This window comes from Dermochelys coriacea, chromosome 9 (genome assembly GCF_009764565.3).
Source record: "Dermochelys coriacea isolate rDerCor1 chromosome 9, rDerCor1.pri.v4, whole genome shotgun sequence".
Lineage (NCBI taxonomy): Eukaryota > Metazoa > Chordata > Testudines > Dermochelyidae > Dermochelys > Dermochelys coriacea.
This window is the reverse complement of record NC_050076.1, coordinates 48,818,544-48,845,009: the sequence shown is the minus strand read 5'-3', so window position 1 is coordinate 48,845,009 and position 26,466 is coordinate 48,818,544. Positions and strand designations below refer to the sequence as shown.

The 26,466-nt window shown below is 48.1% G+C and overlaps 1 protein-coding gene across 1 annotated transcript; it reads left to right on the top strand.

Annotated features, from left to right (window-relative positions):
• Positions 1-123: 123 nt before the first annotated feature.
• SNORC (secondary ossification center associated regulator of chondrocyte maturation) lies at positions 124-24,740 on the top strand. The gene is made up of 3 exons (XM_038417272.2): positions 124-2,879; positions 17,804-17,986; positions 24,609-24,740. Exons 1-3 carry the CDS (start codon positions 2,807-2,809, stop codon positions 24,716-24,718), a joined length of 366 nt encoding a protein of 121 aa, XP_038273200.1. The 5' UTR covers positions 124-2,806; the 3' UTR covers positions 24,719-24,740.
• Positions 24,741-26,466: the final 1,726 nt, after the last annotated feature.

The window sequence follows — 26,466 nt, the reverse complement described above, 5'->3', positions numbered from 1 at the left end:
TGTCTAAGATGATTTTTGAGATTATTCCTGGTGCTAAAACCGACCTGAAGCTTGACCTTCATCAAAGTTTTCATCAAGAAACATCAAGCAAATACACAGGATGTGGAGCAACAGCTGCTGCTTTATTCCTTGTCTCCTGAGGAATGTTGCTGGTTTTTCTACTTGATAATTTTAGAATTCAAAATAAACATAAGTAGGCTGAGATTGGAAAATTCTGACACACAATCTTCACTCCCCTTTTCTTCCATACACACACACATGCATTTACAGTCACCTTGTTTATGGAGGAAAGATCAGCCTTTGGCTAGTTTTCTGTTATGAATTTCAAACGTACAAAGAAAGTGAGTAAACCAGCAAGCACCCTCCCAGCCCAGTTATCTTTACTAAAGAAGGGAGAGGTTTACCCTGAACACTTCAGGTTGGGGGAAGGGCTCTCTGAGGGCATTCTGTACATTTACCATTTTTAGACAAAATCATGCTTTTATTTCTCCCCAATCCAAATACTAGCTGTCATTTGCTGCTGCTTGTGTTTTGATGAGGAAAATCCTGCTAAAGTTTGAGGACATGATGGAGAGGTAATTGGTCCATTACCCTTCACATGTTTAAAAAAAAAAAAAAAAAAGGATAACATTGATTGATGTTAATTAGTTTCCTACTTATCTCCAGGTGTGCTCTCACCTCACCCCCAATGTGCTTAAGCTCAAAATTTACCTTAGTTTAAAATATGCTGTTTGGTTGAGGGTATTTTGAAAACTTTTTTGTACATAATTCTTAAATGTTGCAAAATAGCCACTGTGCATGTGACCTGTTCATGAATGCTGCCCTGTTCCCTTTTCCAGTAGCATTTAATTTACAAAAGGTAATTCTGAATCTGTGATTTTGCAAGAACATAAGAATGTAAATGAAGCCACATTAATTTCCAGCTTAATAGGAACATGAGAGGTAAGAGGGGAGCAGTGCTTGCTAAATAGAAACAGCAGAAGTGTATGGAGAAGGAATTATTTTGCATTCTCTTTAACGACCCCATCCGACTCCTATGGAAATCTAAGGAAAGGCTCCTCTTAACCATAAATAATGGGGTAAATTGGAATGGACACTGCACACTATCTCTCGAAATATTTTGGCATCCTGCCTCTCCCCTTTTAGGTTGGTGCTACAGTGGAGTGAATGTCTTCAAGTGGCAAATTGGTACCTTTATATTGTGAAAAGATGGCATGAGCCTCAAGAATGGTCAGGATCACCTGTGTCAATATTTGGGGTGAAAAAGAGGAACTATAGTTTTTGTCAGTTTATGGTGGGTGCAGTCCGTATACAGCTATTCCAGTTCCCAGTTTGCTTTTCTAGTAAGGTATGGGACTAGAGAGTCATTCTGGCTTTTGTGTAGCAGGGAATTGATAGTGTTGAGTGTGGTGCAAGAGGCATTTGAGGCCTCTTTTCACAAGAGATTTCTGAAGCAAGTTCTGCTTCCTAATATCTCAGTTGACTAGGGTGGCAACTTCCAGTCCACTCTGTCCTTCCTATGTCTGCCAATTTCCAGTTGATCTGGCGTAAGATTTAGCCTAGCAAAAAAGTGTTATAAAAGGAAACCTGAATCTGGGTTAGCATCCCTGCTTGATTTAAGAATGTATTGAATTACAAATCAAAGGAAAATGGCTCTAAGGAGATCTTGTAACAAAAAACTTTTGAATCTGAAATCTAAGACCGAAAAACCTACCTAATTCACTACATCTTCAGAGCATAGAGAACTGGGTACTATGATGTTTATATACTCATGTTGTGTATGGATAGCTTTCTGAACTAGAGTGCTTCTCTGAACAGAAATTACTCGCTTCCTTGCAGTTTAGATGTTCAATCTTCATACCAGTTTAAAAAAAAAATTCTGGACCCACTGAGAGAGAACATGATGAAACTGTCCCATCCCTGGTAAACTGGAAAGCTCTCCTTTTATATAAGATTAATTCTTTCCCAAATCTCTTATCATTGAGGTGCTTGGGTCAGCCTAGATCAAAAATGTGCATTTTTTTTCTCTGCTGTTTGATCCTCTTTCTCGAGCATGTTTGAGGGAAGAGAAGAGGGGCAGGAAAATGTCTACAGTCAGGTTAAAACTGATGTGTGTCTGTGATTTAGAAGATGCTTCTTGGTAGACAACTCTGACCCGGGATGCGGGGGATGCCATGTGTGGTCTTTATTGTAAATCTATCTTTCTAGTTTTATGTCCAGAAAATAAAGATGCCAAGAAATTGCTCTGGCTCGATTTCAGAGCATCTCTAACCTTAAAGTTGGAGGCCCTTGTTCATTGATGTCAGCCCTAATAAAACTGCCCCACACACAGGAGGGTAAACCATCGAACCATATGCCTGTTTTTGGTGTGGCTTCTGTAATGAATACTGTTGCATTCTAATTTCCAGTGTGACCATGGGATGGAAACCCCAAAGATAAGCATTTCAAACATAGTCCTGAATCCTGTGGGGGCACTCAGCCAACAACCACTAGTGTGCACTCACCAGATTGGGAGGGGTAACTGATTTCCAATGGTCCAGCTGTACATATGCTGTGGGAGGAATTTTTAGGCACAAATTTTAGAGGGTGGAGCTGTTCCTGACTTCAGGAGGGAGGTCTGCCTGGAAATTGGTGTCCGTGAGTCTCTGCAGTGTTTGCACTCTGTGTGTGTGTGTGTCTGCATACCCATATGAAGGGATTTGTGATCTGACTAGACAAAGTGTCATTATATTAGTGAAGGTTCCAAGCCTTTTCTACTTTGAAGAGTTTTTAAAAATTCCTTCTGACACTCTTTCTGAAGGAAGAAATGCCCCATCACAGCATTCTTCACCTGATCCTGCTGATGCTCTCTGGAGTTGTGATCCCTGCTGTTCTAAGAGGTAAGCATCTTTGTTTGGATTTACAGTCCCAAAGCACAGGGAATCTGTTGCTTATTAACCACCTCCTCCCACTTTTGCCCCATCTCTTCGCTCTTCCCAAAAGATTTTCATAAGTAACTAGAGAGAAAGTACCCCCTCCTCATAGTTCAGTAAGTCATCTTTGGAATTCAAGTAGCTAGTTCAGGGGAAGGGTTTGATCTGCTGCTTGAGACAGTGAATTCTGTCTATTGTATCTCTTTTAAAAACAACTACAGGCCTAGTCTCAAAATAAGAATTACTGATAATTTGGATTGCATCAAGCAGGTTGCCTCTGCAGCTGAGAGGAAGAGTTGTATGCTCTGAATCCTAGCTGAATTAAGTTAAAATCATGTTTCAGTTCCTTCCGTTGGGTTACTACTTTCATACAGCTTGGACAATGGCAGTAGATGAACCAGTTTCTGGTTATTAGTTTTCAGTCTCCCATGCACAAGTACAATGTCGCAATGTTTGGGTCCCAAATAGTAGAGGAATTTTTAAAAAGACTAAGCTAAATAAGCAAGGTTAAGTTACTTGAGTTTTTTTCCTTCAAAACTGTGTATAGTCCTAAGAACTGGGGTGGGAATGCACTGAACTGTGACTGAGGTTTAGTAAAGCTTGGTCAGGCCCCAAAACAAAGCGAAGGGGGTGCAGGGGGAGGAGAATAATCAGCAGGACTTGTGCCTGCTCTCTTAAGCCCCATCTTGAATGGGACTGTTAGAAGCAATTTTTCAATTGCCATCTCACATGATTTCAGTGCAGTTACACTGGCCAGTGCATATTAAGGGCATAGCCCTGTTCCAACAATTTAAGAATTGTTCTAAAGATTGTCTGTCTAGTCTTTAATGATTTTTATGAACAAAGAAATAATGTTATGCCCACAGTCCCCTCCACATGGGCTGGCCTCAGTGTATTGCGACCATGTTATGGAACTGCTTCTCTTAACAGACTTCCCTCTCTAAGTGTAGATGGGACTGTGTTTGAACATCAAGTGGATGGTTCGGGGCAAGGTAGGAGATGACTGTCTGATTAAACACATTGCTAAGCCTTTATCTTGTATTCCAAACATTAGAGGTCTTGGAGTTACTTTGGCTTGCGATGTGCACTGCAAATTTGTTCCTGCACAATTCATTTTGGTATCTTGCATAGAAGGATTGTTCTGACCATCTGCCTGGCAAATTGCTGTACAGTTGATCTAACCTTTTGTTTTTTGGGAAATTTCACACAAGAACTTTAATTCTGTAGAATATCAAACCACAATGTTTATAGAGGCGAGTGAAGAGTAAAGGTATCCAATATTTATTTCATGAAAAGATCTTGGCTGCTAGGAACTCTTTTTAAATAACTATGAAATACAGTATCTAATTTGTGACTGCAACCCCAGTGTTCTGATAAGATGACTTATATATGTAGCACACTAAACATTTGAATCCTAAATTCCAGTTGGTAACTAAAGTACAACAGTGGCTGATCTCTTCCCCCAAAGAATAGTTAAGCTTGTTAGAATTTACCCCACCATGCAAATGCATGTTAGTTATTTTTCAGTGATGCCTTAAACTGCTTCCTCACTGAGCTAGTACCTCACATGGGCACAAGAAAGCAATGTAGCTAAATCAATACAATATATACAGGAACTCAGACCTACCATGCAAAAACTCCCATGGGATAACCAGTAGGTCTGGGATAAGGAGCATATTGTACTAACCCAACCACAATAGGGTTTTCACTTATATTGTACCTAACCATGACCTACTATTGTTACTTTCATCTTCATAGTATACTTTGTATGAAATACCCCATCCCTAGCTGACTAGAGAATGGATGGTTCATTGAATGATGCCTGTACTGCCGCAGAATGCGTTGTGTTGGTAAGGATGCATCTTGTAGCAGTGTGTCTTCACTTTCTCTCAAATGCATTTTCTCTTGCAGCTTTGAGCCCCTGGTGGGGTTAGTTCTTTTGGTAGCTAAAACTGGAGCATCAGGGATCCAGTTTGCATTAAAGATATGAAAAGCGTAAAAGATTTATTTTGCAGCACTAAGTGTGAAGGGTTCTCTCTTCCCTAAATCAAGTCTTTTAATGCATGGTGGATTTTTTTTGTATTCCTTTCTATCATAAAAAGGAAGTTTCCCGCCTAGCCCTGACAGAGGTGAAGGGGTACAGACAGTCCTCTGGTCTGCATATACATGCACACGGCCCCTGCCTCTTGGTAAATGAGTTTATTTAACATTCAGCCTAACCACAGTACTCTGTGCGGCTCCACACTTGAGCTCCCAGCATCACAGACTGCCCTTTGTGCTTCCTATGAAGGGCTCTTTTCATCTCTACACTGGCCACATGCCCACTGTGGCTACCTGGGGCCGGACAGCCCATTGCGTGCCTCAGAGTTCACCCAGCTCCTGCCCTTCTGTGTTAAGGCCTCTCGCTTTCCACAGCAAAGCCCTCGAAAGTGAGCAAAATGAAGCCAGCCTTGGACCATGTGCAGATGTTGTAAATCCTGCTGGCCCAAATATCCTGGATGACTCTTCTCCTCTGGTGCTATATATAACAGGAGAAGCACCAGAGGACAAGGTATATATATCCTTTTGTTGAAGCATTGCCTTGAAAACCCTTATGGAGCATAAACCTCCATTAATTGCGAATTAGGAGATTAGCAAAACCGAAAAAAGAATCGGATTGTTTCTGAGGGTTTTCAACACCTGCATAGAGCTCATTGCACACATGAAGGGTCAAAGGATTGGCTGTCTGGGATCAGACCACTTGCTCATCTAGTCTGACTTGACTTCCTGCAGTGGTCAATATTTCATGGTAAAGAAGAAAGCAACCTCAAACCCAAAGTCCTAGCCCACTGTTCTTAGAGTGCTTGCTAGTGTTGATTCCAAGTAGGTGTGCGCGCAATACGTGCTGTCGGTACCACCCTAGTGGTACCTGTTAGGTCAGCTGTGGAGCCCCCTGGAGTTGCGCCTTCATGGCAGTGTGTATAGGTTCCTGCCGACCAGCCACCTCTTCAGTTCCTTCTTAGCGCCAGTGACAATCGTTGGAGCTGTGTCACTTTCTTAACTTGGCAAGCGTTTCCCCTAGTGATCGGACTTTTGATTATCCTGTAAATAGTTCGTTAGTGTTAGTCTTAATAAATTAGTTAGTTTGATAGAAATGAGGGGCTTTCTATCCCAATTCCCTCCGCTCTTTGTGTTCCGGGCATGCCTCGATCCCAAAGGTTTAAGCTGTGCAGGACCTGCCAGGAGCCCATGCCAATGGGTGACCCCGCCAGCCAAGACGCACCTCCAGCACAGCAAGGTGTGGTGCAGTCTAGAGCCAAGCCCGCAGTGATGAGACACCGTTCTCAAACACCATCCCACTCGGCACCACCGTGGTCTCCACACTCAAGGTCCCTGTCATCGGACTTGGAGGCGGAGTCCTACTATTCCAGGCATGGATCAGAGCGGCGCTGCTACAGGCAGGAGGTGGGGATTGTGGAATGGCAGGCACAGTAGCAGGGGCCAGTGCAATGGCCTTTCTGGGTGGACCCCGGGGGCATACCACCAGGCCCAGGGCCCTTACTCCAGGGGCTCCCAGTCTGTAATTTCAGAAGGACACATCTCTTTAGCATCCCGGGACTGTCTTCCCACCTCGAGGCACTGAGATGGTTTTGGTCCATGGCACAGAGCCCGGTCCAAGTCCCAGCTTCACCACCAGCACTGAGGCCACTGTCGGTGTGCCGAACAGCACAGCACCGATTAGGATGCGTCCAGGGAGCCGGAGGGACAGGAGGGCCCGGTATCACCCAGGACTTCGTTGTCACCATTGCCAGAGGAGGTGGTGGTGGGGTCTGCGTCTTCTGGGCAGCCCCACATTGATAATAGAGTGCACCAGGAACTGTTGCGCAGGGTGCCCATAACATGGGGCTACAGGCCAACGAGGTGGTCAAGTCTGAGGACCCCATGGTGGACATATTAACTCCTGAGTGGCCATCCAGGGTGGCACTGCCACTCATTAAAATGTTTCAAGCCACTACGAAACCCTTGTGGCAGATTCCTGCTTCCATTCCCCCCTACAGCGAAGGGGGTGGAGAGGAACTATTTCATTGCCTCTAAGGGTACTCCACCAGTGGGGGGGGGAAGGGGAGGGCGAGGGCGTGTCCTGCTTCGGATTGTTAACCAGCAAGCAATCTTCAGTACATACAATTTCAATTCATGGGACTCCATGACGAAATTTAAGGAGTTGGTCCAGTCAGACTCCAGAGTGGAATTTGCAGCCATAATAGAGGAGGGCAAGGCAGTGGCATGGACCTCCTTTGCAGGCCTCACTGGATGCGGCAAACTCGGCTACTCAAACCATGTCCTCTGCTGTAGCCGTGAGAACGAGCTCATGGCTCCAGGTGTCGGGCCTTCCACCAGAGGTCCAACTGCCAATTCAGGACTTGTCCTTTAACAGCATGGGGCTGTTCTCAGAGCAGACAGACTCCAAGCTCCATAGTCTAAAGGTTTCATGGGCAGTACTGAAATCGTTGGGCCTGCATACCTCCATTACCCAGCAAAAACACTTTAAGCCTCAACCCCCTCCACGCTTCTACCCTCCCCAGCCTAGGCAGGACTTCTCCAGGAAGCAGGACAGGAATGGCTGGCATAAGTCTCCCTATTCATCACCCAGTCAAGGCCAGGGCTTGGCAAGGCAGTCATCAGGCTCTAAGCAAGCCTTTTGAAGGTGTGCCCGGGACGATGTACCAGTCCTCTCGATGGATCCTTCACCCTGATTTCTGAATCCTGTCCCACTTCTACTGTGCTTGGTCCCAGATAACCTCAGATTGCTGGTTCCTTCACCCTGTAGAAGTAGGATATTCTCTCCAATTCTGCTCCTCCCACCACCCCTTCCCTGTCACTCTTCAGGGACTCTTCTCATGAGCAACTCTTCCTGCAGGAGGTTCAAACACTCCTTGCCGCAGGAGCAGTGGAGGAGGTTCCTCAGGAGCTAAGAGACAAAGGATTCTACTTCCGATATTTCCTAATCCCCCAAAGCCAAAGGGGGCGGGTGTCAGACCCATCCTCGACCTGCAAGGCCTCAACAGATTCATGAAGAAGTTGACATTCTGCGTGGCCTCTTTGACTGCTATCATCCCATCTCTGGATCCGGGAGACTGATATATCGCCCTCAAACTCAAGGACTTGTATTTCCACATATCAATAGTTCCAGCCCACAGATGCTTTCTCAGCTTCATAGTGAACCACAACCATTAACAGTTTACAGTCCTCCACTTTGACCTATCAGCAGCCCCTCAAATTTTTATCAAGTGCATGGCAGTCATAGCCGCCTTCCTGAGAAGAAGACAGGTGCAGGTCTTCCTGTACATCAACCACTGGCTGATCAGGGACTGCTCCAGGGCACAAGTGGAGCAACACATCAACTTGATGAGATCCACCTTCAACAGGCTCGGTCTCCTGAAGGTACACAAATCAACTCTATACCCTGCTCAGAGAATAGAGTTCATTGGGGCAGTGTTGGACTTGAGTCAGGCCAGAACCTTCCTTCCAGAGTCTCGTTTTTGGACAATGTGAGACATCATACAAGGCTTCAAGCAATACCCCACCACCACAGTGAGGAATTGCTTGAAGCTCCTCAGACATATGGCAGCTTGTACATATGTCGTGCAACACTTTCTAGGCCTGGCTGGTGTCAACTTATCAGCCAGAACGTGGCAACCTGGAAAAGGTGGTTACGCTCCCACTGCCAGTTCTCAGGTCTCTCCAATGGTGTCTCAAACAACAGTGGTATGTGTGAGGGTCCCCTTTGCCAAACCACAGATCTTGCTGGCCCTGGTCACAGATGTTGGGATGGGGAGCTCATCTGGGAGAATTCAGGACCCAAGGTCTTTGGTTGCAAGAGGAGCTCTAGCTTTGCATCAATGTCAAAGAGCCAAGAGCTGTCTGCCTGGCAAGCCAGACCTTCCAGGCCCATTTGCAAGGGAAATGTGCAGCGAAGATGACAGACAACACGACCACAATGATTTATATAAACAAGCAGTGTGGAGCTCTCTCCTTTCCCCTGTGTCAGGAAGCCCTCAAGCTGCATAGCCCACTCAACTCACCTGGAAGCATCCTACCTCCTTGGTTCTCAGAACAAGCTGGCAAACTATCTCAGCAGAGCCTTCCATAATCACAAGTGGTTCATTCACCCATATGCGGTGAACAGCATTTTTCAAGGATGGGGGAGTTCCCCAGATTCACCTGTTTGCCACAAAAAGCAACAGAAAATGAATTTATCCTGACCACACCCTAGTGATATAGGGAAGTACATTATCACAGAGACTACGTGACAATGCACGTGGAGGAGAGTCTGTTTATCTCTGTGGTGGCTGACCCACAGCAATAGACAGGAGTCAAACAGCCATGTTGTTAGCTCTGTCAGCTGCTTGTGATACTGCTGATCTTGAGGTTTATTTGACATGCCTGCGGGTGCCTCTGTTTTGGAAAGATCCTATATTTGGTTATCCTCAAGGGCTGTGATTTGGGGGATCCATCTCCTCACCCCCATCTGATTGCTGTGTGAGAGGCATGGTTGTAGTGTCGCACATGTTGTTCATACTGAACCTGGACACTGATGCTTCCTAACATTCATAGTGCCTGGCGGAGTGAAGACTCTAAATGAAGCAGAGCTTCCTTAAGCTCAGACCTGGTAAGATGCAGGTGTGGCGAGGGTAGGCAAGGGCTGAATGCGCTTGGGAGCATAAGCCATGCTCATTGAAGAGGTGTGGTTACTACAGTATCCTCTAGGTCAGATGCACTGAGAAGCACCTAGCTAAGGACCAAGTGTATTGATCTCTGAGACGTATGCATATTTCTGTGTAACCTCACTTTAAATGCCAGGGCTTTTGGGAAACGAGGCTGAGTCATTATGTACATGGCTGTGTTTAGCTACCTTCATGATTCAGAATCCTCAGCTAATCCAGCTTCCTTCCTTTCACTATGCAGCCCAGGTGGTGGTTAGCAGATGATGATCCTAGGGAGAGCACACAATACTGAGAGATCTTCCCAAGTGAAGGCTGACTTAGATCCCTACCAAATACGGTCATGGCCACTTGGCCATTCATAGGGAGGAGACTTTTTTTTATTTGGGTAATAGTTACACCATTTTAAGCCTTAATACTTAAACTTTCCTATCAATGCTGCCCAAGCATGTTGTATTACACTCACCTTCCTGGTAGATGATAAACTGCATTTATACCCAATCGGTCCTTCCACACGGTGGCTCGAGGAGTGGATTAGTATAGTGTGGGTTCTTGTCAGGTGATTTTATGGAAAAGCGTATGCAGCACGCCAAATTCTCTTACAACCCCAATGAAATGCCCAGGGGCTTCAGGCACCAGGTCCCATTGGCTGGTTTCAGTGGGGTTACAGTGTAACCGAGAAATGTCTCTCATAAAGTAACATTCACTCCTTCATAGAGGACTGCGTATCACTTAAACCCTATTTTGCTGGCCCCTCAGCAGATCAATGGATTTCACCCATAGAGAATAAACTGTCCTGAACTCTTGGATGTAAGGCTGTTTCTCTAATGGGGATTTCTAATGACAATACAGACCAGAAGACTGGTGCTTGAGTAGTTAGTACATATTGCCAGAACCCAGAGAAGACTACAGACTTACTCAGAGGTACAGTTCGGGTGTATTTTATGCAATACTTGGATGCCTAAAAAGACAATACCCTGCCCACTCTCTAAGCCTTTTTCATAAATGGTTTGCATCCCTTGCAGTTTTTAATGCATTTGTTTTACTTCACAGATTTAAAGAATGTATTTGGGATTTCTACAGTGCCTGGCATAAAGGATTGCCAATTTTGGTTGGATGTATTCCTGGAAATTTCATCACATGACATAATCTTTAATTAAAGATTAATCTTTAATTCCTGGAGACTCCAGGCCAATCCTGGAGGTTTGGCAACCCAGTGGCACAGTGGGGTCCTGATCCAGGATTGTATGGTGGTAGCACATACGAGCCCTGCTTTAACTACTAATAAATTCCCATGAACATTGGTGGCATTCTTGTGTTAAAATAGTGAGCTGAGGACTTTATTTAAGGTATTTTTCTGCAGTGTAGCAACCAAAACCTTCTTTTTACGCATTTAGTTCCACGTGTGACATCAGATCCTGTACCGCTTAAGTTGCATCATTAGTTTGCGGCTTCACGATGTCAACTACACATCTAGAAAAGCATGTAACTTAAAAAGCTCTGTCGGGTGTGTGCGCTGCAGAGACTCTAATAGAAATCCTAATTTCTCCTTCGGTTCTTGGAATCTGGATACACTTTACTGTAAACATCAATTTCATTGACCTCAGACTCAACACAAAGTCAGCATGTTTGGGGGGTTATAAAAGAAGTGAACCTAAAATGCTGTTTAAATATTGCTAGCTAAGGGCCTGCTTGTCTTGGCTAAAGCCAGAACATTCAGTGTTAACTCCGGTAAAAGTGGATAGAATTTGAGTAATGGCCACTTATCGTTTTTGTGTGGCAAATGAGTGTAGAGACACATGGGGCTGGATTGTTCAGCCTGATTTCAGAAGAGTGGGAACGGGGGCATCTGAAGACATGGCTGTTAGTTGGGATGGAAAAAGTGAGGGCAAGTCATGGAAAGCAGACTGCTAGTTTAACACATGCAGTGTTTGTGTTGATGGCAGGAGAGCGCTTCTGCTGACAAAGAGCTGTTCGCACCGGCGCTTGTCATCAGCAAAACTTTTGTCTTTCAGAGGTGTTTAAAAAAAAAAAACACACCCCACGTCCCCCAAAAGACCATTTTTGTCATTGTTGCTAGTGTAGACATAGCCTTAGTTTCTCCTCTTGTGTTGATTAGTGCAGGAGTCTCAGATAATTGCATAATCCTATGGCATCTTATCTCCAGAGTCGGCAGTTAAGGATGATATGTTAAGCAGTTCCAAGTGGCGGTAGGTCTGTCAGACTCTTGATGCGTCTCTGACATGGCTACTTACGTGTGTGTGTGTGTGTGTGTGTGGGTATGTAGGTTTTTGTATATACTCTAAACTGACAAGTATTGTTAATGTCACTTCAAAACAGGCTGCAAAGAGATTGCATTTTTCTTTAGTAATTAAAACTGTGAGAAACCACAAGAGCTCAGGCAGAAAAATCATGTGTAGCATGCACTGTCCTGGTCTTATAGATGAACTGAAAGTGTATTTATTTGGAGGGGGAAATTAACAAACTGTTAATCTAGAATCTGTTAGATTATATCAAGGCTTAAAAATCACTAGAGGGTGTAAAAGTGCTTTAAAACCAGAGTCAAAATCAGTTCTTCCTTCACTTATCTAGCACTGAGTTATGCGCAAGTCCTGCAGCAGTGAATATCCTTAGTGCAATGAATGCAGTTCCCAACAGTGTTCCACGTGCTAAAGATGCCACCAATGGCCACAGGAGAGACAAGACATGTAGCACTGCGTTCTGGTGTGACTATATAAAGAACCTTTCTATTACCCTGTTAGAGTATGTTTCATCAGAAAAAACAAACTCTCTCACAATCACTTTCAGAATGTTCCCTGCTATGAAAACGCCAACGACTGAGCTTGGTCCTGAGGAATGGTGTTTGCTCCAAGCAATGAGCCCATTATCTTTGCTAACATCTTAGCGCCTGATCAGCTGGGAGACGTACGCACTGCTATATTGGCTTGAGTTCTCATGTAATCAAATAATTCTCTCTCCTATTTCTCTTGGAGCCACTTGTCTTTGCTAGCCAGTACTGGCTCCAGTGTTGGTACTGGCACTTGTTGTGTTAACACAATGAGTGAGGTCATGACTTGGGCCGTTAGTTCCCCCATGCAACCAAGCAGTTTAGAAATGGGGCTCAGAAGTTTTGTACATGTTGGTCTGTTCTGAAACCAATCGGCTAGTAGTGCCAGTGGCTAATCAAATAGCCACAACTGTTTTGCACCTTTACCTGCTGACTTGACTAAACTTTATCACTAAATCTCTCCTTCCTCTTGATTTGTGTCTTGGTAGCTGAAACCCCAGGCTCTATAACAGGAGTGGCCAAACGTATTGATCCTCTGAGCCGCATGTGGTGATCTTTTTCAGTCACCTCCTGTGGGGCTGAAGTTCCTAGACCCCCTCCCCACTGGGCAGAAGCCCCTGGCCCCACCACACTGCCACAGGGCAGAAGCCCTGAGGCCCCCTCTACCCCCAGTCTGATTGGAGGAGAATGGAGATATGGGGGGGCTCCACGAGCTGCACTTTAACTGTAAAAGAGCCACATGTGGCTTGTGAGCTGCAGTTTGGCCACCCCCGCATTATAATAAGAAATGCGTGCAAGTGTAATCAGTTGATAGGTAATGTGCCAGTAGATGGTGACCAGACTATGTAGCATTGTTAATTGGTTTTGTACTGAGCCTGTGAATGCTTTGGGTGTGTAGCTTTGACAGATAACACTGGGTTCCCCTCCTCCACACACTGCCTATAATTTGCATATAGGTGCAACCTACTTAAAGTTGGAAGGATTAGATTTTTATCAGTAAATGTCAATAAATGTCAATTTCACTGTGTATGTACAAACCAATGAAAATGTGGTTCTAGACCAGTCATTTTCAACCTTTTTTTTTATTTGCAGACCCTTAAAAATTTCAAATGAAGGTGCAGACCCTTTTGGACATTTTAGCCATAGTCTGTGGACCCCAGGTTGAAAACCACTGTTCTAGACAGCCCAGCTCTGCTCTCGACATGCCCAAGCCCCAGCCCAGGGGTGAATGCCACTTAAATGGAGCTCACTTTTTCTGGCTGGCTCCTGTTGTGTGGAACCTTGAAACACCCAGATGTCTGAGCAGGAGCCTAGAATGAATCTCTCAGCTCAGCCCAATGCAGAGTTTAGTTTATCACTGTTTATACCAGGGGTCTCAAAAACGCGGCCCGTGGGGTTATTTTCTGTGGCCCGCCAGCTTCCCCCGCCCCCCTAGCATTTACCTAGAATGGCTCCAGCCCGGCACGCACTGGGGACAGGGCAGGCTCCCTGCCTGCCCTGCCACCGCGCCGCTCCGGGAAGTGGCCAGGACCTGGGAGGGCGGGCACAGGGGTCTGCGTGTTGCTATGCCAGCTCCTCCAGGTACTCCCCCGAAGTACGGTTCCCCATTCCCGGCCAATGGGAGCTTCGGGGAAGGTACCTGGAGGAGCGGCCAGGGCAACATGCAGACCCCTGTGCCCCCCCAGGTCCTGGCCGCTTCCCAGAGCAGCGTGGGGGCAGGGCAGGCAGGCAGGGAGCCTGCCCTGCCCCCTGGTGCATGCCGGACTAGACCCGCGCCCCGAACCCCCTGCCCTGAGCCCCCTGCTGCACCCCACACCCTTCGTGCAACCGAACCCCCTGCCCTGATCCCCCTCCTGCACCCCATACCCCTCCTGCACCCCGACCCCCTGCTGCACCCCATACCCCTCCTGCACCCCAACCCCTGCCCTGAGCCCCCGATGCACCCTGCACCCTTCCTGCACCCCAAACCACCTTCACCCTGATGTACCCTGCACCCCAACCCCCTGCCCTGAGCCCCCTGATGCACCCCGCATCCCTCCTGCACCCCAACCCCATGCCCTGAGCATTGTACCCCTCCTGCACCTCCTGGGGGCAGGAAGGGGGTGGAGTTGGGGTGGGGATTTCAGGGAAGGGCTGGGCAGGGGCAGAGCCTCAGGGAAGGGGTGGAGTGGGGGCGGGGCCGGGGGCAGTGGTGTAGGGGGTCAGTGGTGCAGCCCTCGGGCCAATGTACTAGTCCTCATGGTCATTTGATTTTGAGACCCCTGGTTTATAGCATGCACCTAATTAGAGGGTCTCTGGGTGCATGTACCTTAACTTACATATCACATGACAGCCAACCCTCACCACTCTGCCATGGTGGGCCAGCAATGAGACCTGCCAGGGTTTAGTGAGCATGCGAGATGCTGTCATTCTTTAACAGAATCCCCGCTGAGCAGTTGCCCTGGGTATGGCCTAGATTTTCTCAGCCCAGGAAGCTGGGCTGTTCTGGATCCCCGCCCTCAACTTTCTCAGCCTAGATAGCCAGAGTGGCCGTTGAGATGTCCCTGGCCTTGGCTGCTCCGCTAGATTTTTCCATCCCAGTGTGACATTCCCAGTGGTTTCAGCAGGGACCTGTGGAATGTCTCCATTTCTCACTGGGGCCTCTGGGTTGTCCCACCTGAACAAAATGAGCATTGATGCAGACTTCTGGACCAGCCGCACGTAAACAGGAAAGCCCTTCTCAGTCCCAGCCGACCCTGCTGGGAAAAGAAATAACAGGATGTGAATCGCAGCCTCAAACAGAATGCAGTTTCTTTTACTCTTCTCCCTGGGCAGCCCCAACGGGCGCCATCTGGGGAGGGTTCAAGTCTCTGAATGCTCCAATCTGCCATGCTCCCAGGGAATGTGTCCTATCCAAACAGCTGCTGCTGCTGGCAGGAGGCTTCTGACTCCCCCTGCGGAGCTAACTGTGTTCAGGCAGAGGACTTAAGTGTGCAAAGGCCCTGTCAGCACTTAAACCTTGATTGCTTCTGGGAGAGGAAAATGGCCAGAAGCTGAACAGTCCTGGGCTAATGTACTTTGCTTTCATTTTCTGAGTTGCAGTGAGTTGCAAATGCCTCCAAGCAGGGAGCTCAGTACAAACACTTGTCCTGATGATTGCTGAGAAATGTGGCTGCTAGGAAAAATCACCATTGGGAAAACTTCCTTGTAGGCTTAGACTTGGTGTTTATGGTTTCTCATGTTTATACACAGCTTTGTGTTTGGGAGAGAGGATGCAGCAACAGCACTGGATCAGCACAAGGGCCTGGAACAAACGGGGTTGTACTTTAGTCCAGTGGTTCTCAAAGCCGGTCCGCCGGTTGTTCAGGGAAAGCCTCTTGCAGGCCGGGCCGCTTTGTTTTCCTGCCGCGTCTGCAGGTTCAGCTGATTGCGGCTCCCACTGGCCGCGGTTCGCCGCTCCAGGCCATTGGGGCTGCAGGAAGGGCAGCCAGCAAGTCCTTTGGCCGGCGCCGCTTCCCGCAGCCCCCATTGGCCCGAAGCAGCGAACCACGGCCAGTGGGAGCTGCAATTGGCCGAACCTGCAGACTTGGCAGGCAAACAAACTGGCCCGGCCCGCCAGGGGCTTTCCCTGAACAACCGGCGGACCGGCTTTGAGAACCACTGCTCTAATCAGTGTCCCAGCAGGAGGGTGCTCTAGCACCCACTCCCTAGCCCATGTCGCTGCAAGGATCTGGAATGGAATTATGGAAAATTATCTAGTGGAAACTATCTTAGGAGCCTGCTCTCCTTAATCCTGACAGGCAGCCCCTTCGCTCACCCCCAGCATTAGTCATACCAGGTTTCTTCCTGCCTGCCCCCACTTACATCCTAGCGGACGGTTTTCTTCCCCAGTGTACACCCTATGGCAGCTGCCTTTCTGCTCATTCACCAGTTCTGATTCCAGCACCTACGGTGAAATCCTGGCCCCACGGAGTCAATGGGGCTTTGTCAATGATGTCAATGGGGCCAGGATGTTGCCCCAGTCTCTAGTGCTTTTCATAGACTCCTAGAAATGTCAGGCTGGAAGGCACATCAAGAGGCCATCAAGTCTAGCCCCATGTGCTGAGGCAGGATCAGTAAACTTAGACCAGCCCTGACGGGTGCTTGTCCAGCCTGTTCTTCAAAACTTCCAATAACGGGGATTCCACAACTTCCCTTGGAAGTTTATTCCAGAGTTTAACTCCCCTTAGAATTAGAGAGTTTTCCTCAATCTCCCTTGCTGCAGATTAAGCCCATTACTACTTGTCTTACCTTCAGTGGACATGGAGAACAGTTAATTGCCATCCTCTTTATATCAGCCTTTAACATATCAGAAGGCTGTTTTCAGATCCCCATTCAGGCGTCTTTTCCCGAGACTAAACATGCCCAGATTTTTAACCTTTCCTTATAGGTCAGGTTTTTCTAAACCTTTTATAATTTTTGTTGCTCTCCTCTGTATTCTCTCCAATTTATCCACATATTTTCAAAAGCGTGGTGCTCAGAACTGAACTCGGTACTCCCGCTGAGGCCTCACCACTGCTGAGTAGAAAAGGATAGTTACCTCCCATGTCTTCCAGACAATACTGCTGTTAATATACCCCAGAATAATATTAGCTCTTTTTTCAACTGCAATCACATTGTTGACTCCTGTTCAATTTGTGATCCACTACAACCCCCAGATCCTTGTCAGCAGTACACAATCTAGCCAGTTATTCTCCATTTTGTAGTTGTACATTTGATTTTTTTCCTTCCTAAATGTCATACTTTGCACTTGTCTTTATTGAATTTCATCTTGTGGATTTCAGACCAATTCTCCAATTTGTCATGCTGTCTTGAATTCTAACCCTGGTCTACAAAGTGCTTGCAACCCCTTCCCAGTATGGTGGTCTGCATGATGCAGCCCGGAGAGCGGCCAAAAAAGTGCCCTCATTAAATGGGGCTTTCCTTGCATCTCTTGAGTATCTGGTTTAATTAGACATTTGGAAGGGGTATTTTTCTGTTCTGGGATCCTGGAGGCCCCAGGTTCATATGCAAGCTAGGTTGCCATGTAGTATAACTCAGCTGAGGTCATTTACATACAACATCAGTGTCACTGCCTCAGCCATGCCCATGCCATAGAGGAGGGAATCTTTAGCTGCAGAAAGGCCAGAGCTGAGAGCCATTTAGATGGGGGGGGGGGGAATTAAGTCTCAGCGCCCCCCACCCCCGAGCAAACACTGGCAATTGTGAGCGGCTCTAACATGTTGCGGAGCAGAGGGCAGTGGTGAGACAGGCTGGCCAGTACAGGCTGCAAGTTGTGACTGGGCCCTGCAGGCAGGAATCCCAGCGAACAATTGCCAGTAGCCCAGTGCTGTAGCAGCATTGGTGGTTGAACAGGGAGTAATTGGGATTTATGCTTGTTCCAGTAGAGTATCCCCAAGGACCTGTCCCCACGCTGTGGAATGAGCCGCCGGAGCTGCCGTCGGGAGGGGGCCCCTTTGATGCTGCCACCACCACAGGCCGCTTCTTGGACTCTACAGGATTCCCCCTGTACACCTCAGAGTATGAGCCTGAGGACACCACACACCAGCACCATCTGGATGATGATGGTATGTAGGAGCCTCCCAGGCAGCACCCAGCATCTTCCTGTGTTAGAACTGTCCAGCTCATGGCAGGTCAGGCGGTTACACAGCCATCACCTGCATATCTGAGCCCTTCTGTTTGGAGCAAATGTTACCGTGGTTTAGAGAAAATTGCTGAGAACTCCGTTATCTGTGTCCTGTTTTCTGTGATCCAGGGAAAGGGGAAATGAACACTGGCAATATAAACCATCCTGTTCTTTATCGCTTGTTTAGCACCATAGATATACATGGCACTCCCAGGGTTGCCAACTTTCTAATCGCACAAAACTGAACACCCTGCCCCGCCCCTGCCCCAAGGCCCCACCCATGCGCACTACATTCATAGAATATCAGGGTTGGAAGGGACCTCAGGAGATCTAGTCCAACCTCCTGCTCAAAGCAGGACTAATGCCCAACTAAATCATCCCAGCCAGGGCTTTGTCAAGCTTGACCTTAAAAACCTCAAAGGAAGAAGATTCCACCACCTCCCTAGGTAACGCATTCCAGGGCTTCACCACCCTCCTAGTGAAAAAGTTTTTCCTAATATCCAACCTAAACCTTCCACACTGCAACTTGAGACCTTACTCCTTGTTCCGTCATCTACCACTGAGAAGAGTCTAGATCCATCCTCTTTGGAACCCCCTTTCAGGTAGCTGAAAGCAGCTATCAAATCCCCCCTCATTTTTCTCTTTCGTAGACTAAACAATTCCAGTTCCCTCAGCCTCTCCTCAAGTGTCATGTGTTCCAGTCCCCTAATCATTTTTGTTGCCCTCCACTGGACGCTTTCCAATTTTTCCACATCCTTCTTGTAGTGTGGGGCCCAAAACTGGACACAGTACTCCAGATGAGGCCTCACCAATGTCGAATAGAGGGGAACAATCATGTCCCTCGATCTTCTGGCAATGCCCCTACTTATACAGTCCAAAATGCCATTGGCCTTCTTGGCAACAAAGGCACACTGTTGACTCATATCCAGCTTCTCGTCCACTGTAACCCCTAGGTCCTTTTCTGCAGAACTGCTGCCGAGCCATTCGGTCCCTCGTCTGTAGCGGTGCATGAGATTCTTCTGTCCTAAGTGCAGGACTCTGCACTTGTCTTTGTTGAACCTCATCAGATTTCTTTTGGCCCAATCCTCTAATTTGTCTAGGTCCCTCTGTATCCTATCCCTACCCTCCAGCATATCTATCTCTCCTCCCAGTTTAGTGTCATCTGCAAACTTGCTGAGGGTGCAATCTATGCCATCCTCCAGATCATTAATGAAGATATTGAATGAAACCAACCCCGGGGGCACTCTACTTGATACCAGCTGCCAACTAGATATGGAGCCATTGATCACTAGCCGTTGAGCCCAACAGTCTAGCCAGCTTTCTATGCACTTTATAGTCCATTCATCCAGCCCATACTACTTTAACTTGCTGGCAAGAATACTGTGGGAGACTTTCAGAGTAGCAGCCGTGTTAGTCTGTATTCGCAAAAAGAAAAGGAGTACTTGTGGCACCTTAGAGACTAACAAATTTATTAGAGCATAAGCTTTCGTGAGCTACAGCTCACTTCATCGGATGCATCCGATGAAGTGAGCTGTAGCTCACGAAAGCTTATGCTCTAATAAATTTGTTAGTCTCTCAGGTGCCACAAGTACTCCTTTTCTCTTTGTGGGAGACTGTGTCAAAAGCTTTGCTAAAGTCAAGGAATAACATGTCCATTGCTTTCCCCTCATCCACAGAACCAGTTATCTATAATAATAGTTATAATAGAAGGCAATTAGATTAGTCAGGCATGACTTGCCCTTGATGAATCCATGCTGACTGTTCCTAATCATTTCCTCTCCTCTAAGTGCTTCAGAATTGATTCCTTGAGGACCTGCTCCATGATTTTTCCAGGGACTGAGGTGAGGCTGACTGGCCTGTAGTTCCCAGGATCATCCTCCTTCCCTTTTTTAAAGATGGGCACTACACTAGCCTTTTCCCAGTTGTCTGGGACCTCCCCCGATCGCCAGGAGTTTTCAAAGATAATGGCCAATGCCCAGGTGAAAGTAAGTTAGAGGACTTACCTGTATGCTGGAGTCCTGAGCAGGGGGCGTGGCCTTAACTGGCCTTAAATCTTGATTTAAAGGGCCAGGGCTCCAGTTGCAGTAGTGGCGGTTGGAGCTCCGGGGCCCTTTAAATCCCTGCCAAAGCATTGCTGCCTGAGCCCTGGGGTAGTGGCGGTGGGGATTTAAAGGGCCGGGGTGGTAGTGGGGGCTGGAGCTTCGGGGCCCTTTAAATCCCCGCCAGAGCCCTGCCACTGCTACCCCAGGGCTTCGGCAGCAGGGCTCAGGTGGAGATTTAAAGAGCCAGGGCGGTAGCAGCGGCTGGAGCTCCTTGGCCCTTTAAATCCCCACCGCAGCCCAGCTGCCACTACCCCAGGGCTTTAAATTGCCATCTAGGAAAGCCGGTCCCGGTACGGTGCACCAGCTCTTACAGTACACCGTACTGGGGCGTACCGGCTTACTTTCACCTCTGCCAATGGCTCTGCAATCACTTTTGCCAAGTCCCTTAGCACTTTTGGATGCAGCGCATCTGGCCCCATGGACTTGTGCATGTCCAGCTTTTCTAAATAGTCCCAAACCACTTCTTTCTCCACAGAGGGCTGGTCACCTCCTCCCCATGCTGTGCTGCCCAGTGCAGCAGTCTGGGAGCTCACCTTGTTCGTGAAGACAGAGGCAAAAAAAACATTGAGTACATTAGCTTTTTCTACATCCTCTGTCACTAGGTTGCCTCCCTCATTCAGTAAGGGGCCCACACTTTCCTTGACTTTCTTCTTGTTGCTAACATACCTGAAGAAACCCTTCTTGTTACTCTGAACATCTCTTGCTAGCTGCAACTCCAAGTGTGATTTGGCCGTCCTGATTTCACTCCTGCATGCCCAAGCAGTGTTTTTATACTCCTCCCTGGTCATTTGTCCAATCTTCCTCTTCTTGTAAGCTTCTTCTCTGTGTTTAAGATCAGCAAGGATTTCACTGTTAAGCTAAGCTGGTCGCCTGCCATATTTACTATTCTTTCTACACATCGGGATGGTTTGTCCCTGTAACCTCAATAAGGATTCTTTAAAATACAGCCAACTCTCCTGGACTCCTTTCCCCCTCATGTTATTCTCCCAGGGGATCCTGCACATCAGTTTCCTGAGGGAGTCAAAGTCTGCTTTTCGGAAGTCCAGGGTCCCCCCTTCCTTGGTGGCTCACTCTCTCCCTCACCTCACTCACTTGCACTGGGTGGGTGCAGGAGGGAGTGAGGACTTTGGGGTGGGGCTGGGGATGAGGGGTTTGGGATGCAGGAGGGAGCTTCAGGCTGGGGTGTGGGGCCAAGAGATTCAGAATATGGGATGGGGCTGCAGGTTGAGACAGGTGGTTGGGGTGTGAGAGGGGGTACAGGCTCTGGGCTGGGGATGAGGGGTTTGGGTGTAGGAGGGAGTTCCAGGCTGGGGAGGGCGTGGGGTCAAGGGATTCAGAATATGGGAGGGGGCTGCAGGTTGAGGTGCAGGAGGGGGTACGGGCTCTGGGCTGGGAGTGCAGGCTGTGGGGTGGGTCCAGGGATGTGGAATTTGGGGGTGCAGGAGGGGGCTCCATGTTTGGGGGGGCTCAAGGCTGGGGCAGGGAGTTGAGGTTCACGGTTGGGACGCGGGCTTACCTTGGGCAGCTCCCGGTCAGCAGTTCAGTGGGGCTAAGGCAGGCTCCCTACATGTCCTGGCACCGTGCTGCGCCCCAGAAGCAGCCAGCAAGTCTGGCTCCTAGGCAGGGGGGTCAGAAGGTTCTGCACGCTGCTCTTGCCCGCAGGCCTTGCCCCTCCACCTAGGAGCCGGACCTGCTGGCCACGTCCGGATGCAGCACAGAGTCAGGACAGGTAAGGAGCCTGCCTTAGCCCTGCAGCACTGCCGATCGGATGTTTAAAGGCCCGGTCAGTGGTGCTAACTGGAGCCACCAGAGTCCCTTTTCGACCAGTTGTTCCCGTCAAAAACTGGACACCTGGCAACCGTAGGCACTATCCAAAACAAAGATGGATTCCCTGCCCCCGAATCTATTTAAACTACTAGGGTTAGTAGTGAGATGGCCTAGAGAAGGAAATCAACCAGACTCTGGCATCCTACAGGGTCATTATGTCTCATCACAGCACTTCTGTCCCCACAGGCTGTGCTCTCCAATAATCTAGCCCTCAGTTCCTCATGTTTGGAACCCGATCCAGGATTCCAAGCAGCTCAGATGTTTGACCCTTACAAAGTCCCCTGGGTTTATATTGTGTCTTGCTGAATCTTCTTTGGTCTCCTATGTAACAAGAACGATGTCTGCGGTAATGGAAAATCCAAATGAGTCTGTCTTCATCATGTGCAAACCACATGCATTTTCTCCTACACTTTCACCTTGAATGTTATTTCCTTGGGGCTATGCTCCTCTGATACTGTGCAAGATAGGAGCCTAATGGAATTTCTGTTTATTCCTATCCCTACTCTCTCTGTTGTGTCCTGTGCTACCTTCTCTGCCCCTCCTCATGGCGTTTCTGCTTTTGGTGCAAGAGCTTTCTGCTGTGCAGCTCCTGACCTCCGGAAAGCTGTGCTGTCTTGCTCCAGCTCCAGCTCCATGCTCTAGCTATGTTCAAATTGTGTCTAAAATTCTTTTCCTCCACTGCTTGTCTCTCATTGTTGTTCTCTTGTCCTCTCACTCTGTGTCCCTCTTGTTTCTCTCTGTAAGTAATTCTGGGCTCATTTGTCTGAGTGACTCTTTCCACAACACAGCTGTAACATGGGGCCATGCAGAGACTATTTCCCCATTAGCCCACAAGAATAATCAAACTTCTTTCTCAAAGATTTTAAAGACCAGGGCAGGGCACTGAAATGCCACTTTCCCAACTGGCTTCTAAAGTCTGTAGTGAGTTAACTTGGAAGGTGGAGGGAGGGTTAAAATATGACACGTGTCCTGGTGAATGATTACAGGAAGGGTCAATTGGCTAGCAGTTTCCTTTGCCACTGTGCTAAAGACCTGTGCTGTCAGAAGGTCAGTTAGCTGATCAGAGACCTGCTTGATAGTGACAGTTCCCAGAGTTGCTGTCATTTGACACAAGAAAGTTGCTTTCAGTGATTGTGTTGAGGTGACAGCATTGCTGCCTTCTGAATCTCCTGACTGGGAGAGATGGGCAGCTAAGCAGCGGTGTGACCCCTGGGTATAATTAAGTGGCTGGGCGGTGTCACAACATCTTGCATCTGAAAGCTTTGTCAGGATAAACAGCAGAGACAATGAGAACCACTCAACCAGAGACATCTCCACCCGCACCCCACTCCGCAATGCCAATGAGTGTTCCCCTGTTGGGATGAAACAAGCGCAGCTGGCAGGCCAGCTGAGAAAAGGCTTCACTGGAAAGATGGTTGGGAGAAAGCTATGTCGATACATTGTGTGTCACGATGGGCCAAGGGAGGTAATGATGTAAGGAGACCACAAGGTCCTGGAGCTATCGGTGCCACCATGATCACTGCTCTCCTGGACACCTCTGTGATTGTGGCCCTGATTGTTGTCATCCTGAGAAAATTTTCTGTCTCCTGAACTCTCCCAAAGGGCAGGACCATGCGAGAGACCCTGTCTGCTGTTCCAACCATCATGTGCAATCTGGCCACAGGCAATTATCTCCTAGTGAACACGCACCCCTGGGGCTACACAGTCCCTTCCCCACCCAGGTTACTGCACTGCCTTCAAGTCTATAGCAAACACTCAGATCCAGGCATGGCTTTAAAATGTGCTTCCCTCTTATCTTCCTTTCCCTCCCTTGCTCATTTTCACCCCGCCCCAAGGCTTGCAACACTACTTTGTCATGGGCCCAGAGTCTCCAGGATTGCTGGCGGTGGCTTTCATGAGGTTTCCAAAGAGAAGCCAGCAACAGCACCACTGCTCCTTGGAAGCCTTACTGCCGTCCGAGGGAGAAGGGCTGTTGCAGGGCATGGGGATGGAAGGCAGCAGCTGTAGTGTCTGCGTGGTGCTTGTCACTCAGGGTGTTGCGGGAGGGAGGAATGGGGAAGGGGTTTTAAATGAATGTTAATTATTAGTGCAGATGGTTTGGTTATATCCCATTTTTCTTTGAAGTTTGCTGGGATTTGGTGGAGGAACATTCATGTTTGAAACTGGCTTTCTTCAATCAACCACTGTAAAATCCCAGTAGCCCCGGCCCTCCCCGTACAGGTGCTGGGGCCTGCGGTGCAAGCACTTGTTGCTAAATGCACAGTGTGGGGGCGGCTCTGTGTAATGATTGCACCTGTCATTTCCATAGTACCCTCAGCACTGTGTATTTCCCAGGCATGCGGGATTGTGCCCAAGGGCAGTGTGGGCTGAGTATTGCAGGAGTGGAAGATTCAACCTGCCCAGGTGGAGGGGAAGGGTGGAGTGTGTCCTCACTAAATACTATTTCCTGCAGCTGCCTAGAGATTATTGGGGACCACACTGGACATTCCTGCCTCAGCCTTCCTGGTCCTGGAGCTGGGCAGTCTGGTGAGCAAAATGTGCCCGGGGATTTGGGAATACAGTTTTCCACATGCCTTTAGCTCTGAGTGACCTCCAGCTCTTCGTGCTGTTCTGAACCTTTCTTTTCTCTTGCAGGGTCTCTGGGTCCTGGAGCTATCAGTGCCATCGTAATCGCTGCTCTCCTGGGCACGTCTGTGATTGTGGCACTGATCGTCATCACCCTGCGAAAATTCTCTGCCTCCTGAACTCAATAAACTTTTCTTAATACAAGTGTCTTCTGCTTGTCTGTGTGTCTGGGCTCTGGCCTGCTCCATGTGTCTGACTGCAAAGGACCCCATTGAGGATGCACCTCAATGAGGAGTCTCAGAGCTTTTAAACAGACTTTTACACCACCACTGTCTTCCGTGTACATTTTACTCCCACCTCAGTGGTAAGTTAGAGCCATGTGGGCTGATGCTGCAGGAGCATCTCTGGGTTGCTTGTGCTGCTCCGAGCCACAGAATTATTCTGGTCCTTTGCTGGAAGCTGTGAGGTTCGTGACTCTGTGGCATTTATGCACAGCTGCTGCCCTTGCTTCCTGCAAACAGCCACCAGCAGCAAAGCATTCACAGCATGAGCTTCAATATCCCCCTGAGCCTGGCAGGAGCTATCCAGGGCAGGAATGGGAGGGACTGAGGCAAGGGAACTGACTTCACCATGCTGATGTGGATTTTGTTTAATGGCTTTCTGATCCACCAACCCACCTGTTACACTCACCCCTACAAGCCACTCCCTTTCATTGCGGGGTGCGAACTTTCAGATACTCCTCCTTATGCACACACTTTACTTGCTCCTGATCAATACTCAGTGGCCTGTGACACAGGCACAACCACTGCTAGGATTAGAGAGATGCCATCGCCATTCTAACTATTCTGGAGATGTCCCCTTCAATGCAGCTACAGGATTGTTGCATTCCCACTCCTGGTCCCCCCCGAACTTTTTATATATGGTTGCATCCCTGGGCTGTGATACCTTCATATGCTGAAGTAACTGACTGCTCTCGTCATATTTCCTGCTGTTTTCAATATTGCCCTCAAGCTCCATAGGGACTCTAGCAATTTAGTGCCCCTGAGGGATGGTGCTTTATTTGAGATGCTACTGGAGAGCTCTGATGTATAGTGGTAAGCATTCACAGGTGGTGGCAGCAGCAGCAGCTGCTGCCTGTCAAAGATCTGAACAGGACCTTTGGTGTTTTCTGTTTCTCGGTGTGAGACCATATCAAAAGGTGCTCGCATCCAAAGGTGCAAGAGAAGGTGGTGATAGCAGCGTGAGACTAGGCGGGCAATTGCCAGAGACAATGGATGTCTGTTAGAAGCTGAACTCTGAGACTGTCCCACTAGCAACTGCTCTCACTGCCCATCCCTTAAATAGGAACATTTATTCCCACCTAGTTACATCACTCAGGGCTCTGGAAAATTTTGTGCCGTGTCACACAATTAGGTTGTTCTAACCTCCAGTGTAGGTGCAACTAGGTTGAGAGAAGAATACCACCTCTCCATCAATGTCATTAATGGACTTCTCTGAAAAAACCCCTTTTGTTGTAGGAAGCATCTGCGTGACAACTGTGAAGCCATAGCACTGCTGATGTAGTATAAACATACCCTTAGTGAGGTGTTTTTGAATGGGCGGCGCCTGCCCCCCAGGGTAGTGATTGCTGGGGCAGACTGTAGTGCTGTATAAATGTCAGATAAGTAGCAGGTGCTATTTACTGGGAAAGGTGTTGAGTTGCTACCAGTAAGAACTGAAATCCTCACTCCACAAAAATGGCACGGGATGGTCAGTGCGAGTAGCCTCTTGCATGCACCAACGCTGACCCACGGACACTCTTGTTACCCCTGATCTACAGGTCTCTTCAGGTCTCGATGTCTCATGTGAATGGTGTCACTTGTTAGTGGCCATCTGAGCTAGGCATTCTAACTTCTTAAACCTAGGCCACCAAACAACTGTCAACTGG

Excerpts from the sequence above, each read along its gene's own strand:
- SNORC (XM_038417272.2), top strand. The coding sequence starts at position 2,807 with ATGCCCCATCACAGCATTCTTCACCTGATCCTGCTGATGCTCTCTGGA. Across the intron at positions 2,880-17,803 it reads GATCCCTGCTGTTCTAAGAG|TAGAGTATCCCCAAGGACCT; the intron begins GTAAGCATCTTT and ends TGCTTGTTCCAG. Across the intron at positions 17,987-24,608 it reads GCACCATCTGGATGATGATG|GGTCTCTGGGTCCTGGAGCT; the intron begins GTATGTAGGAGC and ends TTTCTCTTGCAG.